General features: G+C 41.5%; 1 protein-coding gene across 2 annotated transcripts in view; it reads left to right on the top strand.

Annotated features, from left to right (window-relative positions):
- Nucleotides 1-15,308, top strand: part of LOC107217084 (protein grainyhead) — a 69,353-nt gene extending 54,045 nt beyond the window's left edge. Inside the window, exons 6-14 of one of the 2 annotated variants that reach the window (XM_046731015.1) lie at nt 109-377; nt 3,782-3,950; nt 8,713-8,824; nt 9,310-9,404; nt 9,710-9,886; nt 10,031-10,216; nt 10,565-11,011; nt 13,394-13,458; nt 14,764-15,308. In XM_046731015.1, the coding sequence (XP_046586971.1) occupies nt 109-377; nt 3,782-3,950; nt 8,713-8,824; nt 9,310-9,404; nt 9,710-9,886; nt 10,031-10,216; nt 10,565-11,011; nt 13,394-13,458; nt 14,764-15,064 (1,821 nt within the window). In that variant the 3' untranslated portion in view covers nt 15,065-15,308. The remainder of the gene's footprint in view (nt 1-108; nt 378-3,781; nt 3,951-8,712; nt 8,825-9,309; nt 9,405-9,709; nt 9,887-10,030; nt 10,217-10,564; nt 11,012-13,393; nt 13,459-14,763) is intronic. The other variant, XM_046731018.1, reaches the window with a different exon arrangement.
- The last annotated feature ends 632 nt before the right edge of the window (nt 15,309-15,940 follow it).

Raw genomic sequence — 15,940 nt, 5'->3', positions numbered from 1 at the left:
CTGGAACGATTTCTTCACTGCAGCCACTGCATGCGTGGCTCAATTCAGCATCACCCTATCAAATATACATTATACAAGTACTAAGATCGTTATCTTACTTCTTTTCAGACGTCCTTCGATTACACGGAACTCTGTCCCGGAGGTCCTGTCGCCGGGACAGCCGTGGTCCTCGAAAACGGGGCGGTCGTTCATCACCAGCCCCTTCAACTCCAGCTCCAGCAGGGCCACGGCCAGGTCCAAGTCCAACGTGGTGGGAGCGGAGGCCTCGTAGCATCTGGTACGAGCAATCCGAACGCATCCCAAAATCCGCCAAGATCGAGACCTTGGCACGACTTTGGCCGACAAAACGACGCTGACAAGATTCAGATACCAAAAATGTGAGTGCGTTAACCGTTGCGCAGGAATTTATTAGCCATGGATGCCTGCCGCTGTTAAAAATAATTTCTTTACTGAATTTCCTACACTATATTGGAAGTTTTATTTGGATACGTATACGTAAATCAAACTTCAACAAATCATAGCTCGTTTTGTTTGCAAATTAAGAATTTACTAATGGGCCCAAAATTACCGTAAAAACGACTTGTGCGAAATCAATACCGGTTGTGAATGTGAGAAACTAACGTTTCAGTTTCAAAAAATAAAAAAAATATATGTACATCCATAGGTTATTAGATTAGATCTAGTGATTTACCCAGAATTGATGCAGCCGTTACTCGTCGAAATTGGACAACCTATCAACGAATTTGCAAGAGTTTGTAAAAAAAAAGAAAAGGGTTCTATAATTTAAACCGTGCCACAAATTATCGAGTAGTTTTCTACTGAAACTAATCGCAACTCAATTGAAAATCCTGTTTAATTTCGCAACCTTTCTCGAGAGTTTTAAGACAACCTTACCAAAGGATAAAAATCCAGCTTTAAGATGACGCTGCGGACTTTATTCGGCGGAATTACCGATCGGATGTCAAAAATCCCCGATACGCGGTGCAATGTTACACATATTCGAGGGCGTTAACCCGTCGGAGGGTTTATCGCTCGGCGTGGTCCCATTAAATATTAAATACGAAAGTGTTCCATTTATATTATACCGGGCGTTCATCCGTGTGCGTAAGTTCCTTTAGATTACACATAATACAATATACGCGCGACGTATCGCCGGTCGAAGGAGCTAACGTTAACGTATAATAATACTTACGTCGGGCTTAGGTAGTTAGTCGTTGCAGGCGTTGTTTGTGGCTGTATGCTCGGTATATCGCGAAGCGACGTTATTAAATGTTGGCGGTAGGCTAGACGCGCGATAAGCTAAGTAGAAGCGGTGGTATATGTACGCTTTATACGCTTCTTTATACACGGTTTCACTCAGTGAACAGATATCGACTTCCTTCGGATAACGCGGGCGAAACGCGCCGCTTCGACTTTCTGTTTCTCCTTCCTTCTCTCTCTCTCTTTCTTTTTTCTTCCAGTCTCGCATGTCCTCTCCCTTTGACTGTATTTTATTTTTTTTTTTTTTTCATACCTTTACTGTTTTCGAATATTTCCAATTCCTTTCCGTGTGATCCGTTCGCCCCGTGACGCAATATAGCTGGAAATTATCCCAGCCAGCCGCGTATGCTTGACGTGAAAGCATCGAAATGAAGACTTTTTTCAATACCTCGAGTCTCGTTAATGTAAACCAGTTACTGAACGTGTAACGTATGTACTGAATTTTATCGGAACGAAAAAAGTGTCAGGGGTAAAGAGAAAGAAAAAAGGATAACTATGTTATTCAATAAACATGTCGTCACATCGCACAATCTTTATTGAAAAACCAATACACACGCTGTTCACCGTTTGACTGGAATGCGCTTATACTGTATATCTACATTACGTAGATTTGTATGAATAATCTATTCAACGAATTAATATAAATCTTGACGTATTCGTACAACGTGTGATATACTGGCCCCCATTTGTTCAGAAATACGGCGAACTCATCCAAGTATAATATCGATGATATACCGATTGGTGGCTTCTAACGGTCGGAGTGAAAGATCGAAACTTATGCCGAATTTAGTACCAGCTCAATCTAAAATTATAAATTCGATTTTAGATGCAGCTTTTTCTTCATACATCAAATCTCTAAAAACTTGAAAATCCACCGCGCTTGCGCGGGTTTTATCGGCTAATCATGCAGGCTGGCCATCCCGAGTCTTCAGCTGTCAAACGGTTCCTGGCGGCGATGTAGTTGATACGAATTTTCTAGGTTAGAATCTCAAATAATTGAGCTGGTGACTCGGAAAGGTTTGGAAAGCATTCGTTGTCGGTTCGGAAAGTTGACTCTTCAAAGAACGATCGGAATTTAATGCTTACGCTCTTTGAAAATTCAAACGTACACATTTTGCGCACGTTGGCACGCCTGCATCGCAGACAAAAATATCGCCGCGGGAATATTTCGCCGACCAATGAGATTGAATTACTTGGCGCATGCGCGGTTGATTTTGCACGTGTATCTACGTGATTTACACGATAATTGGAAAATTAGGAGAAGACATTTTCCACGATGCGTATAATTGTGCAATTTTACCAATTGTCACAAGTATTACCGAAGAGTTGCGTACAACAATGGGCGGCATAACGACTTCCGGGATACAAGGTGCGAGCAGAGATTGTCTGTTCGTTCTACCGTACGAAGTGCGCAAGGCATCGAACCTTTGAAAGCAGTGACAAAGTAGCTTCAAATTGCCCCGGTTCACCGCTGGCAGAGTTTGATAAACCGTCTCTACTTTCACAAATCGTTTATTACTCGCATAACATAGAAGTAAATGTAATGTTGCATACACGTGTTGAATTGCCACTATCATGCATGCGTGCATGTTATGTTATGACCTGTGCATATCTCGGCACGAAGTAATGTCCATTATACTTCCCTGTAATAAGTTTGAAACGTCAAGGCGCGGTCAATTCATCATTGGACGCGTTACTCGCTCGGCTTATAATATTATCCCTTTATTGGCGTCGATTCTCGATCGGCGTATAACTTGAGTCGAGGTTAGTTACAGGCATATAGTATACATGCATACCACTGCCGTGAAACTTTATTTAAATTACAAGAAGAAGAAATAATTTATTATTCCAATTGCAATTGCTCAATCCAGGAAATCGAAATAACCGCTGAATGTAAAAAAGAGAAGATAAGAATAACGCGAGAGAAGAAAAACAACCGCGAATAATTCATGAATATGAGCAATTTGTTGACGTGGAATTTTGTGGATTGTATAAAAAATCGATGTAGCTTCTCTCTCGATCCGATCGCGGGAACGTATCAAATAAATATATAAATTTTTTTTTCCATGTCGGTATTCGATCGTCCGGCATACAAGCTTCCGCGTCGGAATAATTAACCAATTTAAATATCTCGAATGATTGTTATTGGCGTAATATATACACATAAATATATTTCCCCGGGTACGAAGTAAATAAATTATCGTTTACGTCCCGCGCGACATGAAAATGAAACAATTCTTTTCCTCGGTTTCCAAACGGTTTTACTTTTTCTTTTCTTTTTTGTTGGTTTGTTTTTTTATTTTCAAACTTTTTTTCTCTGATTCTTTTAATCTTTGATTCCACCCTGTTATTCACCGCCACGTATCGCGTGCGGTCTGGCACCTCTCTGGCAGCCCTTTATACTTACATCCATCCCGACTACCTGCCAGGGGATGATCGTAAAATCTCCCCCAAGAAATAATCTGCCAGCAGGAGTAGTCTTCAGACGCGAGTTTTGATCGATTGTCCTTTTTGTCCGCAGCTACTCGTCCTACGGTTTCAAATATCACCTGGAAGCGCCGATCAGCACCTCGCAGCGTCGGGAGGACGACCGCATCACGTACATCAACAAGGGTCAGTTTTACGGCATCGCTTTGGACTACATACCGGATCCAGACAAGCCGCTCCTCAAGTCCGGTCAGACGGTTAAGGTAGGTGAACACTCCTCGTCCTTGCTGGGAAAACGATTAATCGGCGTGCAATCATCCGCCCTAGAAACCTTCTAATTGCTTTGTCAAACGGAAGGCTGAGTTTGAAAATTTTCAGGATTCAATCTACGTTAAACAAAAAAAATAAAAAGACAAAACAATTACACCGTTACCGGAATTCCAGAAGAAGTGAATTTATTTACACAATTATTATAACGGAAGCTCGATGGAACAGGGGGTAAAAATTATCAAGCAATTAACTTGATTGTCCTTCAGCTTTCATAACATTCGATTGATTTTTCAGTTCAACTTTTATTTTATTTTTTTTCGTAAATTTGAAGCTCCCAGCCTTCCTGCATCGGTGCGTGTTAAACTCGCGTGAAATGGAACGTCGAGATAAAGCTGGGTTAATGGATACCGCATAAAATTGTTATAATCGTCTTGAAGATCTCGTGGAATTATTAAATTAAACCGACTCGCCGCGTGCAACGTGTGTGTTATACACCCGTTCGTGTAATAAAGTTTCGTAGAGATTCAATCGAATTCGAGCCACGTATAAATGCCGCTGCATCTCGACTCGAAGACTACGTAACGTTATAACATGTATACAAGTATACACGGTGCGTACAGTTTGCCGATAAATTATCAAAATTATCTTCGTCCGAGAATAAACCGTCGAAACGTTCCACGGAACCGTTGCAAATGGATTCCGATCTATAGATATAATGAGAACTGTTAGAAGCGTTGACACGATCGAGCGGCGTTTTCTATTGCCGGTTATGAGACGATTCCTCGGATCTCCGGCTTCTCCTAATCACCTTAATTTCAACACGCGTGTCTGAACCTGGCTCTCTTGTGTCGGATATAAGTCAGAACATCGCAACGACGACGGTGAGAATTAACGTTGCAGGTACTTAATTAAATACCCGTTCCGGTTGACTCTGAATTTCAAACAGCGAAGCCCTGATATTCCGCCGTCTGGTATGCATAGGTGTACAATATACCAGGGTGGTTAATTTTTCGACGTTTTTTTTTTTTTTTGTTTTTTAGTATTTGTCACAGTGGCACCTTAAAAAAAAAGAAAAGCAATGTCGAAAAATGAATCACTGGTATATACTTGTAAGTAAGAAACAGTAATTTGCCCGTAATTCTCGACACTGTCAAGTCAGTAACCGCGGTCATCGGCTCAATTATACTCTCTTTACGATTCCCGATAGTTCTCAGTTCTGTCATGACTTCAAATAATTCAACTCGCACGTCAATCCCGGTGACTTAACGGAGTGACGTTTCACCGTCGGCAGAGACACACTGTCTACTTTATCGCTAACCGCCGTCTGCGCTACCCAAGTAGCACACGGCTTATTTATTGCCGTCTTGTTAGCGTCGGTGTAGAAAATTGAGACAACTGATTTCGTTGAATAGAAAATCGTGCACGTTTTCAAACCAATCGTTACACAATATTGTACAATTGTTATCATTACGAGTGCATTATATCTGGTTAATGTTTAGTAAGAATATAAATTGGCCAATTGGACATGTACGAGGCTACGTTTTATCAAAATCCAGCCGTATTCGACAGTCTAGAGTACATTTTCACTATTTACGATACCCTGAATTCCATAATTACAGAAAAGCTGGTGTTATCCTGGGTTACATTACCCACGCAACGATTTCATTCCGTACGTTCATAATATTTCCTGAAATAAATCGCCAAAAAATCGCGTACCTTCTGTCTTGAAACACGGTGTTTAAATTGCATCCTCGTTGCGAAATTGGCTAGACTTAACGACGATCGTCCGTGAATTAACGCTCGCCAATAGTCCGTGTAAAAAAATATTCTCTGATAATACACGCGCGCACATTACGAGCGGTTAAAAAACATTCGCGACAGCATCGTGACAAGTGTGCTACCTGGAACGTATCCACTGATTCATATTTCGAGAGCTCGAGGGCACATGCCTCTTATTCGCGATCCGTGGTACTAAATCCGCAGCACGCATCGATGCACGCAGGCTCTACGTATCTGCAATCGGGGCTTGCACGCGCATATGTGGCACGCATATCGATACATTTATACATACATATATGTATAAACTTGACGCGGCTGCAGAGGACGTTGATCGTAAAGCTCTGCACCGCAGGAGCATTTCTCCTCCGCACAGTGTGCGCTTTAATCGTGTGCACACGTAGATACGTGGCGGTATCGGTTATGCTGCAGGAAAACATGGCGCCTTATATTCGTGTGCTGCGGAATCGGGTGCGACGCGTGTCCGTTCGCCCATTCACCCGAATCACGAAAAATCGCTGCCAACCTCTACGTGTGCGCGCTGATTCGATCGCCCTGCACACACGTGCATTCGGTATTACTTTATGCATTTGCAATGGTGCGGTCTCTCTACCCGGCATCCTATATTTTATATAATACGTATAACGCATACGTGTGGAATCGGGCGTGACCAATGACTTTGTTGTCACCGTCGTCGCTCCCTCGGCTCCTTGGAGTCCGAGCTATTTCATTTCGTATCTTGATCGCCTTACCCCACCTTATTATTGTAGGTACCGGTACAAATTCCAGCTTTCGACCCTCTTCGATATCGCACGCGCCGGATACCTTCTTTTTTTGGGAGAAGGGGTCAGGAATACTTCCGTTATCAAAGTTAAAGCATCGCGAATACGTAGGTATATGCGCAAAATTTGGAAATTTGTCAGACAGATCGTGGAATTTTTATTTTCTACTCTGTGTCTAGCTGATCACACGCCTTCGTAAATGGGAAAAAAATTCTGAAAATCATAACCGCCCACCTTTTTCATGATACCTGATTTTCATTCACGTTTTACGTCTTATCAATCTTGTAGGAAAGGATGCCTGTAAACCGGCTGCTTCAATACTACTTCACAGCGAGTGGGGGAATCTGTGCGTTAAGGTTTTTCCTGCATTCCACTTCGCGATCTCATTCCGTAAATTTGAGACAGTCGCGAGGCTGCTGAAACTCCTCCTCGCTGCAGAGCGTGTACACGTATATGCGTGTGCATGTATATACATACGTATATATTTATTTATACATATATGTATATATATAACAACTGCCGCGGTGTTGAGCTGCAGCCTCGACGAACACAAAAACTGTGTGGCGTAAAAGGGCACGATGCACGTATAAGCATGCAGAGACGCATGAGATGAAACTTGAACGCGCTACCTCAACCAGTGCCTGCGTATAATGCGGTATCATACGTATACATATGCGATGCGTACGACGTACTCTTCGCCTTTGTAACGTCTCACGCGCATGCTTGATGATCAAACTAAACTCTCGTATACGGGGTGGCTCGGTCGAACTGAAAAATTTTGAGAATTTACTTTGTTTTATGGTTCATAGACTACTCAGGATTAATTCGTCGCAGTTATACGGTAGATTAAATAAAAGACGTCAAGTTACTGGTACGATTATACGGTGTAGTACGTTTCAACTTGTTCTGTTCCATATGGAAATCAACATCCCTGTGATGAATCAATGCATGCTTGGTAATTATAAATTACAACAGTTCAAACAACTGTAAGAAGTATACACTCGGTGTAATAAACGTGCTTACAGATTTAGTAGACACAAGTTCTTTAAGTTCAACAATATGTAAACTTATTTAGAGTAAATACTTACCTTGCGGTGCATTTACGTGTACATTATGCGCGTACGTAAGACTTGTACTCACAAGTGTACACGTGTGTAGGTGGAACACGGACGCGTACATTTAGAGTATTTTTCTTATACGTACTTGAGGTCCATTCGTCAAGTATAACACGCCCTGTAAATTACACAGGCGTATAAATACGCGGCGTACCGCGAGTTGGTAATACCGATGCACTCTTCTGACGTAGAATCTTTCGTGCTTTCACCGACACACTCTAGTCAAGTAGTCATGCGTGTACCGACGTACGTATACCGATTGTGCGGAGCGAGGGTTCAGCCAATGGACGTTCTGATCTCTTTGCGTTTAACTCCGCAGAATTACACGTTGCGATATGCCTACCTACCGCACTGGCGGACATACCAGCCCATGTGTACGTACCTACGTATGTACCTCAGTAGGCGCATGTACACCACTTGCGTACAATGTAATATGACGAAGAGATGTATGTAATATAACGTGATATATCAGCCGCGGTGCAACGTACGTCGCACAATATCCAAGCATACGCAGTGAAACTTGAGGTGTTTCCTTGCCTCGCGTTTTTGCCGCAGCTGCATAACCATGCGTATATACCGGCCTTTTCTTTATTTATTTTTTTTAAAATAAATACGGTACGAATATATCATCATTATCGTACGTTCTAAGAATACTGTACGTACTTATTTAAGTCACGATATTGGCGTACAGACAAATTATAGGTTGGACGATCGCATAGCATTCGGATTCATGTTTTTAAACAGTCGTGTAGAAGGGGGAATCATCGCAGCTGAAATACTCTTGCCATAGTTTTGTTCACCCTGAAACAGTCATTGATGACTATTGAATGCGTGAAATGATCTTACGGTGTAAATTGAATTCGAAGCGTGTCAATGGCGGCCATATTGGTTTCGTCCGAGGGTCTGAATTCACCTGTCAAATAAAACTTTGAAAGTACTTATGTAGCTTCCGATTTTCAAGAATCCATCTTCGACAATTCAGTCGTATAACTGTAGTGTATACCTGTGTAGGTACTTGTGTTTCTGCCGAAGATGGGTACGGTTCACTTGAAGCGACCTAAAACTCTTAATGAAACTTACAGAGCGTCGTTATGCTGATGTTCCGAGAGGAGAAAAGCCCCGAGGACGAGATAAAGGCGTGGCAGTTTTGGCACGGCAGACAGCATTCGGTCAAGCAGCGCATACTCGACGCTGGTAAGTCTGTTTACTCATTGTCGATTCTGTTTACCCATACCTGTGTCATCCGCACGCACTCGAATCCAATGATCGCGAGATGAGCGCGTGCTGCATTGTGCGCTTCGTTCCTTCGGACGATAAACCTCGACTGGTTCCCATTTTTTGGTTCATTGTAATGATCTTCGAGTTTGCTATATGCTTCCCGTATGATTTGAAAGTGGTCGTAATGTTGCCACTAAGAAACTGTCCACCAATTTTCATCACTTTATCACATAACGCTGTGGATGGTGATTGATATGAAGATAGTCGATCATTGAATCGTGGATATATTGTTGTCGTTTCTGCGCAAGCTTTCGGGACCCGTTAAGAACGGCTTACAAGGTTGGTGATACAGACTTTAGACTACAATACGCTCTTTGGACGCTCGCCGGTTCATTTAGCGTTTATTTTTAGTAAACTACTAGTTTTCTCAGTTAACGAATATACCGTGAAATGTTTTTCAGATACGAAGAACAGCGTTGGCTTAGTTGGATGCATCGAGGAGGTCGCACACAACGCGATTGCCGTTTACTGGAACCCGGTTGAATCTTCTGCTAAGGTAAGCGGAAGGGCTCTTCCTTTTTGCCAATATCTGTTTTTGCAGATGAAAATTTTGATGAATCGATAACCTCTGTTAAACGAAGTCCATTTATGTACTTGGACGATTTTGTCAACTGTGAAGAATTGAAATACATTCGACGTTATCGATATACCTTATGTTTTGTAATAAATATTTTTGGTGTTAAATTTTTCGAACCATTACATCTCCACAATATTTCATTTATTATGAGATCATTCGGAATTCCCATGACGTATCGGGTCATGTATGTCTCGGTACTGACAAGACTCTTAAATACTTCGCAGATAAACGTGGCGGTCCAGTGTCTGAGTACAGACTTTTCGAGTCAAAAGGGCGTGAAAGGTCTGCCTCTCCACATCCAAGTTGACACGTACGAGGAGCCTCCACCCCATCCGCACACTCACACGCCTACGCCACCCTCGCATCGGGGCTACTGTCAGATAAAAGTGTTCTGCGATAAGGTGAGTGATGACGCTGAAGATAAGTCGTGCGATTTTCCGCAAGACGAAAATAGATCAGATTCAGTGATTATTCAGACCGACTGCAGAAAAGAGAGAGAGGTGGTGGATGAATGGAATAAATATATCATTCTCTGTCTTGCACAGGGTGCGGAGAGGAAAACAAGGGACGAGGAACGGAGAGCGGCAAAGCGGAAGATGACGGCCACTGGAAGAAAGAAGCTAGACGAGCTCTACCATTCCGTTACGGAACGCAGCGAGTTCTACTCCATGGCGGATCTACATAAGCCCCCGGTCCTCTTCTCACCACCCGCTGAACACACCATCGACAAGGTAAGCGCCGAGAGAGAATTAGCTTATGCCATTCGATTAGAGCGCCGTAGCGTATAGGCGAATCTTGCGGGCTTTATCATTGCAGTTAGAACCTTCCTCAGAGGTGAAGTAAGACGCGAACAACCCTTGCCATCGTTTTGTTGGAGATGGTATAGCTGTCGGTGACCATCGACTAATGAAATAAATTTTACAGCCGAAATAAAATTCCAAGTGAGTCGACGCGCGCCATGTTGAATTGTGATTTGATCTCCGTATTACGGAAATATAGCTTACTTCACTTCGTATGCGCGAAATATCCCATGTTCTCTCGAATATGAAACGAGTATAAAAACCGTTGGCCAATTGCAGTTCTCGCCGATGGAACTGTCCGGATTTTACGGCGGTGGCGGCGGCGGCACAACCGGCGGAGACACGGACACGTCGTCACTGAGCAACGGGGAAGGTGGCGGAGTAAAAGCGGGGCCGAGCAGTCCGTACCCGACGTGCGTGAGGCCGAGTCTTCCCGCGCTCAAGTTCCACAATCACTTCCCACCGGACAACCTGACCTCCATCCACGACAAGAAGGACTCCCTGCTGATGCAGGTCCAGGAACTCCAGGGCTCGGCGCTCCAGGGGATGCAGCAGACCGGCCTTGGAACCGGCGTGGCTGTCGGCAACCGGCTTCACCTTCAGCAGCAGCATCTTCGCGGCAACGAATCCGAGGAACGCGTTATGCTCTACGTCCGGCAGGAGTCCGAGGACGTTTACACACCACTCCACGTCGCGCCGCCCTCGGTTCAAGGACTCCTCAATGCTGTAAGAGCCCTCCCACCCTTGAGTCCTAGCCTCGCGATCACCTCGCAATGCAGTCAATTCTACTAACTGTGTGCAATCGTTTTCTACTTGTGCTGCTGCTGTGTTGTTGCTGCCCTTTTCGTGTTTCTTTTTCATTGTATCTCACGCTGCCCCGGTGAAAATGATTTCTACAATTTTCCACGAATTTTTAGAGAAATTGAGACATTTCATACAATAACGTGCAAACAATTGTTTTCGTAAAAATTGTAAATATGCATAGTTTCTCATAAAAACCTGTAGATTTTCGTGAAAATTCGTATTCCTTCGATAAAACATCTATAACGTACGAAAATTTTTATCGAAAATTAACAATTCAATACGAAAAAGTATGCATTTTTTATAATTTTGTACGAATAAATACGAAATGTTCCAATTTCTGTAAAAATTAGAAGTAGTAGAAATTTTTATCAGGGTGATTACGCTTTTCCTCTATCGTACCTTCAATCATTAGCGATCTCACGTGATCACGTCTTGAATTAGCGTTCTCGAATATTGTGGTAAAAATCAAAAATCACCCACCGACTTGTGTATATTTTTTAATTTTAATTCTCACAAAACGCAGGTAATCCTGAAAAATATGGATTCTATTCGTCGTATTACATCCATTGCAAATTTCAACATTGTTTTATTAAATTCGAACTCAGTGACTCTACTTGAATCATTGCCCCGAAAATCTTACATTTACGCAGAAAACAGTCTAAAGGTAACATGGCGTTTTTTCAATCGTTTTTATTCACCAATTCGGAGACGTGATCCAATGTATTGACACAACCGGCTCCAAGGGATTAATTTGACTACGTTCTGTCAGGACGTTACACGATAATAAAACAAAATTGAAAACAAAAAGTCGACATAAGCTTGTTTTAAAAATCGAAACAATCAAGTACAGCGTTATAAAATAAACGCTGCGCTTGATGTTTGGGCAAGTACTTAACATATTTAAGTCCTGTGTTGTCGAACCTAATGAAACGGCGGAGAATAGTACGGAGACAAAACGTTAACATTTTTAAAATAACTATACTGTAAAAAGCGGATTTTCAATCAATTATTTCTTATCTGTTCAGCATTGGTTTATGTGCTGCATAATGTGTAAATACATACAGATCAATATATCTATAGTACGTTTGTACGATAATATGAGCTAATTTTGGAGAGTAAAATGATTATATTGTAAATTTTAACACCTCTCCATACCTATACATCTATGATAGTTGAATAAAAACCTATTAAATATTCTTTATTCGCATTATTATTACTACTACTACTATTACTATTATTATTAGTATTATTATTATTGTTGTTGTTGTTGTTGTTGTTATTATTATTGTCTGTACCGTTTCATTGGGTTCAACGGAGGCTTCTTTTCGTTTTCGAAACCAACACCTCGCTAAAAATGTCACATACTGGGCTCTTATTCTGCGTCTTATCTTCGACGTGGTAAAGAATATTGGAAAGAAATGAGTTGAGAAATTTGTTCTCAGCAAAACTGGCGTATCCGCATAACCCTTATAATGCCGAAGCTCCCTTTCGCCATATTTACTGAAACACGCTGTAAATTAGACGTAACGCATAGGACGCCTTACAAGCATAATATATTAAATGTATATAATATGATTTTAATATTTGTATTTAATCTGTATCATACACTGATTAATGATTAAAAATAACTCTGCATGCCTTGCCAAAGCCTCGGGTACTTATACATGTTCGTGTAACACGTCAGCACTTAACAAAGCGTATGTAATTAAACCAAGTCTATTACACGAGAAACAAACCAATTCAGCCCTTTTTCGTCGGTACATACCAAGACGACAGGGTGAAACAAATTACGTGCAGAGCGGAACAATCGCTTAAAGCATTAATTGCTTATTCCCGAGTAGGCCTATTAATTTTTGTTTATTTGCAAAGTAACTTCTTACAATTTTTTTTCTTTTTTTTTTCTTTTACTTTCATGCGTATGCTTAGAATTGCAGTTAGAGAAAAAAGTGGAAGGATACATTGTGCATATTTTGGAAATAAAAAAAAAAAGAAATAGAAAACTCAACTCTTTCAATCTGTCTATTCAAATTTGACACGCGTTCTTTCTTTACTTCATTCTCTCATTCTTTCCTTCTCTATAATTTTTCATTTTCGCACAATTTTTCATCACCACGTCAGCCAGCTTCTTTTGGCACGTGCGTATATATTATATACAGATAAAAAGTCGTGGGATCTAGATATCCGGATGTATCACGACTATTAGATTAAAGAGAGAAAAAGAAAAACGTTAAAAAAAAAGACAAAAAAAAGAAAAAATGAAACCACTGTCAAAATTCTAATATTCTACTTTTTTCTATTTTACAGATTGAGTCAAAGTACAAAATTGCATCCTCGAGTATTAATAACCTCTATCGCAAAAACACAAAGGGGTAAGTTTAGTAGAGTGTTATCTTTACTTGCATGTTCGACTACAACATTGCACATCACTGCACGCAAGCACGCAAGCACGAACGCACTTTTTTCTCTTTCAAATCACACTAATCATCTGTTTTCCTACATCCGTTTCTCTCCCACCCCGTTACGTTTAACTTCCCACCGCTTAAGTATTTATAGATTGATCGTTTTATCGTTGGTTTTGGCAATGGTTATGGTAAATATAATACCGTTTTGGTTACACAGTCATAATCGTTGGGTGCTAGTCTAACATTTTCACTGCGTGAATTTTACACGTTATACATACAGCATATGGAACAATAATACGCTCTGGCATATATAAACGGACAATATGCTTTTTCTCTGCCAATCTCTGCCAAGCTCTGCCAATTATCCCGCAACTAAAACCTTGTACTTAAGCCAATCTGTAGGTAGGTAATGCAAATTAGCGATCTTTGAAACTGACGTGTTTCACTGAGGAACGGTATTCGAACGTAATTAAACAAGGTGAAATGAGCCACCGAAATCCGAAATGCCACTTTTGGGAATGAGATATACGAGTTTCCATGATTGTAACACGGTTATCATTTTCGATTAAAGGGATTTCACATTCGTGTGCGAAACTTTCGCACGTGTGATCAAGAGAACGATGACTCGTACGTGCTAATTTTCTCCACTACGGTGCACATTTTTAACGTAATTCTCATATTTTTGCAGATGTATTGGGAAAAAAAAAACAGAAAAGTATTAAGTCTGGAAGCGATCGTACAGACTCTAATAAGAATTTATAAACACAGTCCGAGTATGCGTGTTGAATCTCATAACACATAATCATTGCACCTGAAAGTTCAATTATTATACCACTTATCATTGAGATCCAAGATATTGACACGACTAAGTAACGGGGTGCCACAAAAAACAATCAGCTGATCTTTTTAGAAATAATATTAAACGATAATCAAGACGCGAAAATCTTAGAGCAAATTGTTACGCTATTATCTGACATTCAGTTGCCTCAGATTGAACAATTGAATGAAAAACCGCGTTCACAATTAAATACAACTAAATCCCAATATCGTGTATCTAAATTTTGACCATCGAGATCTTCAAAACTTTCGCCTTATTCACTTCTCTACAACCGACTTAAAATTTATATTCACGATTGGGTTTTGTCGATATTATTATTATTATTATTATTACAATTATTATTATTATTATTTTACCGAGCAAATTTCAGGTGCGAACACAAAGTCCAGGTGATCCGAACCAACGTTTCTCATTCGATGTTTCTCCTGTTTCAGAATTACGGCGAAAATTGACGACGACATGGTGCGATATTACGTCGACGAAGACCTTTTCCTACTCGAGGTTAGTCACACCTCGGTATCGAGTAACTCCGACCCGAATTCCGAGCACGATCCCTCGTCGCCTGGCGACATCAGGAACGGAGCTGGGGCCGGATATGACGTCACTCTCATCGAGCTTTCGACCCCAGCGGTCCAGCCCTCGGTTCCGGTCTCAGTTCCGGGGTCGTTGTCGCCCCACCCCCACTCCCAGCATCAGCACCAACATGGACACCCTCACGAGAGCAACAATACGTGAGCTAGGAACGAGGATCGCCGAGTCAAAAGTTCGAGCTTGGTAGTCGGGTGAGGAGAAGAAGAAGGGAACGATCGGATAGAGGTACAGAATCGAGTAATGATTCGTAATTATACCGGAACAATCTCTTGAAACTTGTAAATTCAACCGCGCATGCGCGGGTTTTATCGACTCTTCGCGCAGGCTGGCCATCCCCGAGTTTTCAGCTGTCAACCTCTTTCTGGCGGCGATGTGGTTCGTACGAATTTTCGAGGTTAGAATCTCAAGTAATTAAGGCAGCGACTCGGAAAAGTTTGGGAAGCATTTGTTATTGGGTGGGAAAGTTGATTCTTCAAAGAACGGTCGGAATTTAATGCTTTATAATCTTTGAAAATTCTAACGTACACATTTTGCGCACGCTGGCACGCCTGCATCGCGGACAAAAACATCGCTTCCGGAAGATTTTGCCGACCAATGAGATTGAATTACTTGGCGCACGCGCGGTTGATTTTCAACTTTCAAGAGATTTTCCCGGTGTGCGTATATGTAGGCTCGCAAGGAAAGTGTCTGGTCTTCGGATCACGGATCGACCGAAACTTCTAGAACAGTTAATTCGGCTCAAAATACGAAGCTTCCGATGTGTAGTTTTGTCAAATTGCTCCGTTTACGATGTAGATCAGGTCGTCGAAGGTTCGCTGTTTAATGAAAATTGATATCGAAGGCAAAAACACGCTTCTTATCTTGTTAGGTCAGGAAATCAACCATAGAAATTCTGGGAAAATCAATGATCCAGAGACAGGATACACTCCGTGTTAGTTTTATCACGTTATCGTTATGTTTGGGTGATTGTGGCAGTAGAATCGAAGTGACCGTTACTCGTGTGCACTTTAAGTGAGAACG

Source organism: Neodiprion lecontei, chromosome 1 (genome assembly GCF_021901455.1).
Source record: "Neodiprion lecontei isolate iyNeoLeco1 chromosome 1, iyNeoLeco1.1, whole genome shotgun sequence".
Classification (NCBI taxonomy): domain Eukaryota; kingdom Metazoa; phylum Arthropoda; class Insecta; order Hymenoptera; family Diprionidae; genus Neodiprion; species Neodiprion lecontei.
The sequence above is the reverse complement of the archived record's forward strand: the minus strand, read 5'-3'. Positions and strand labels throughout refer to the sequence as shown.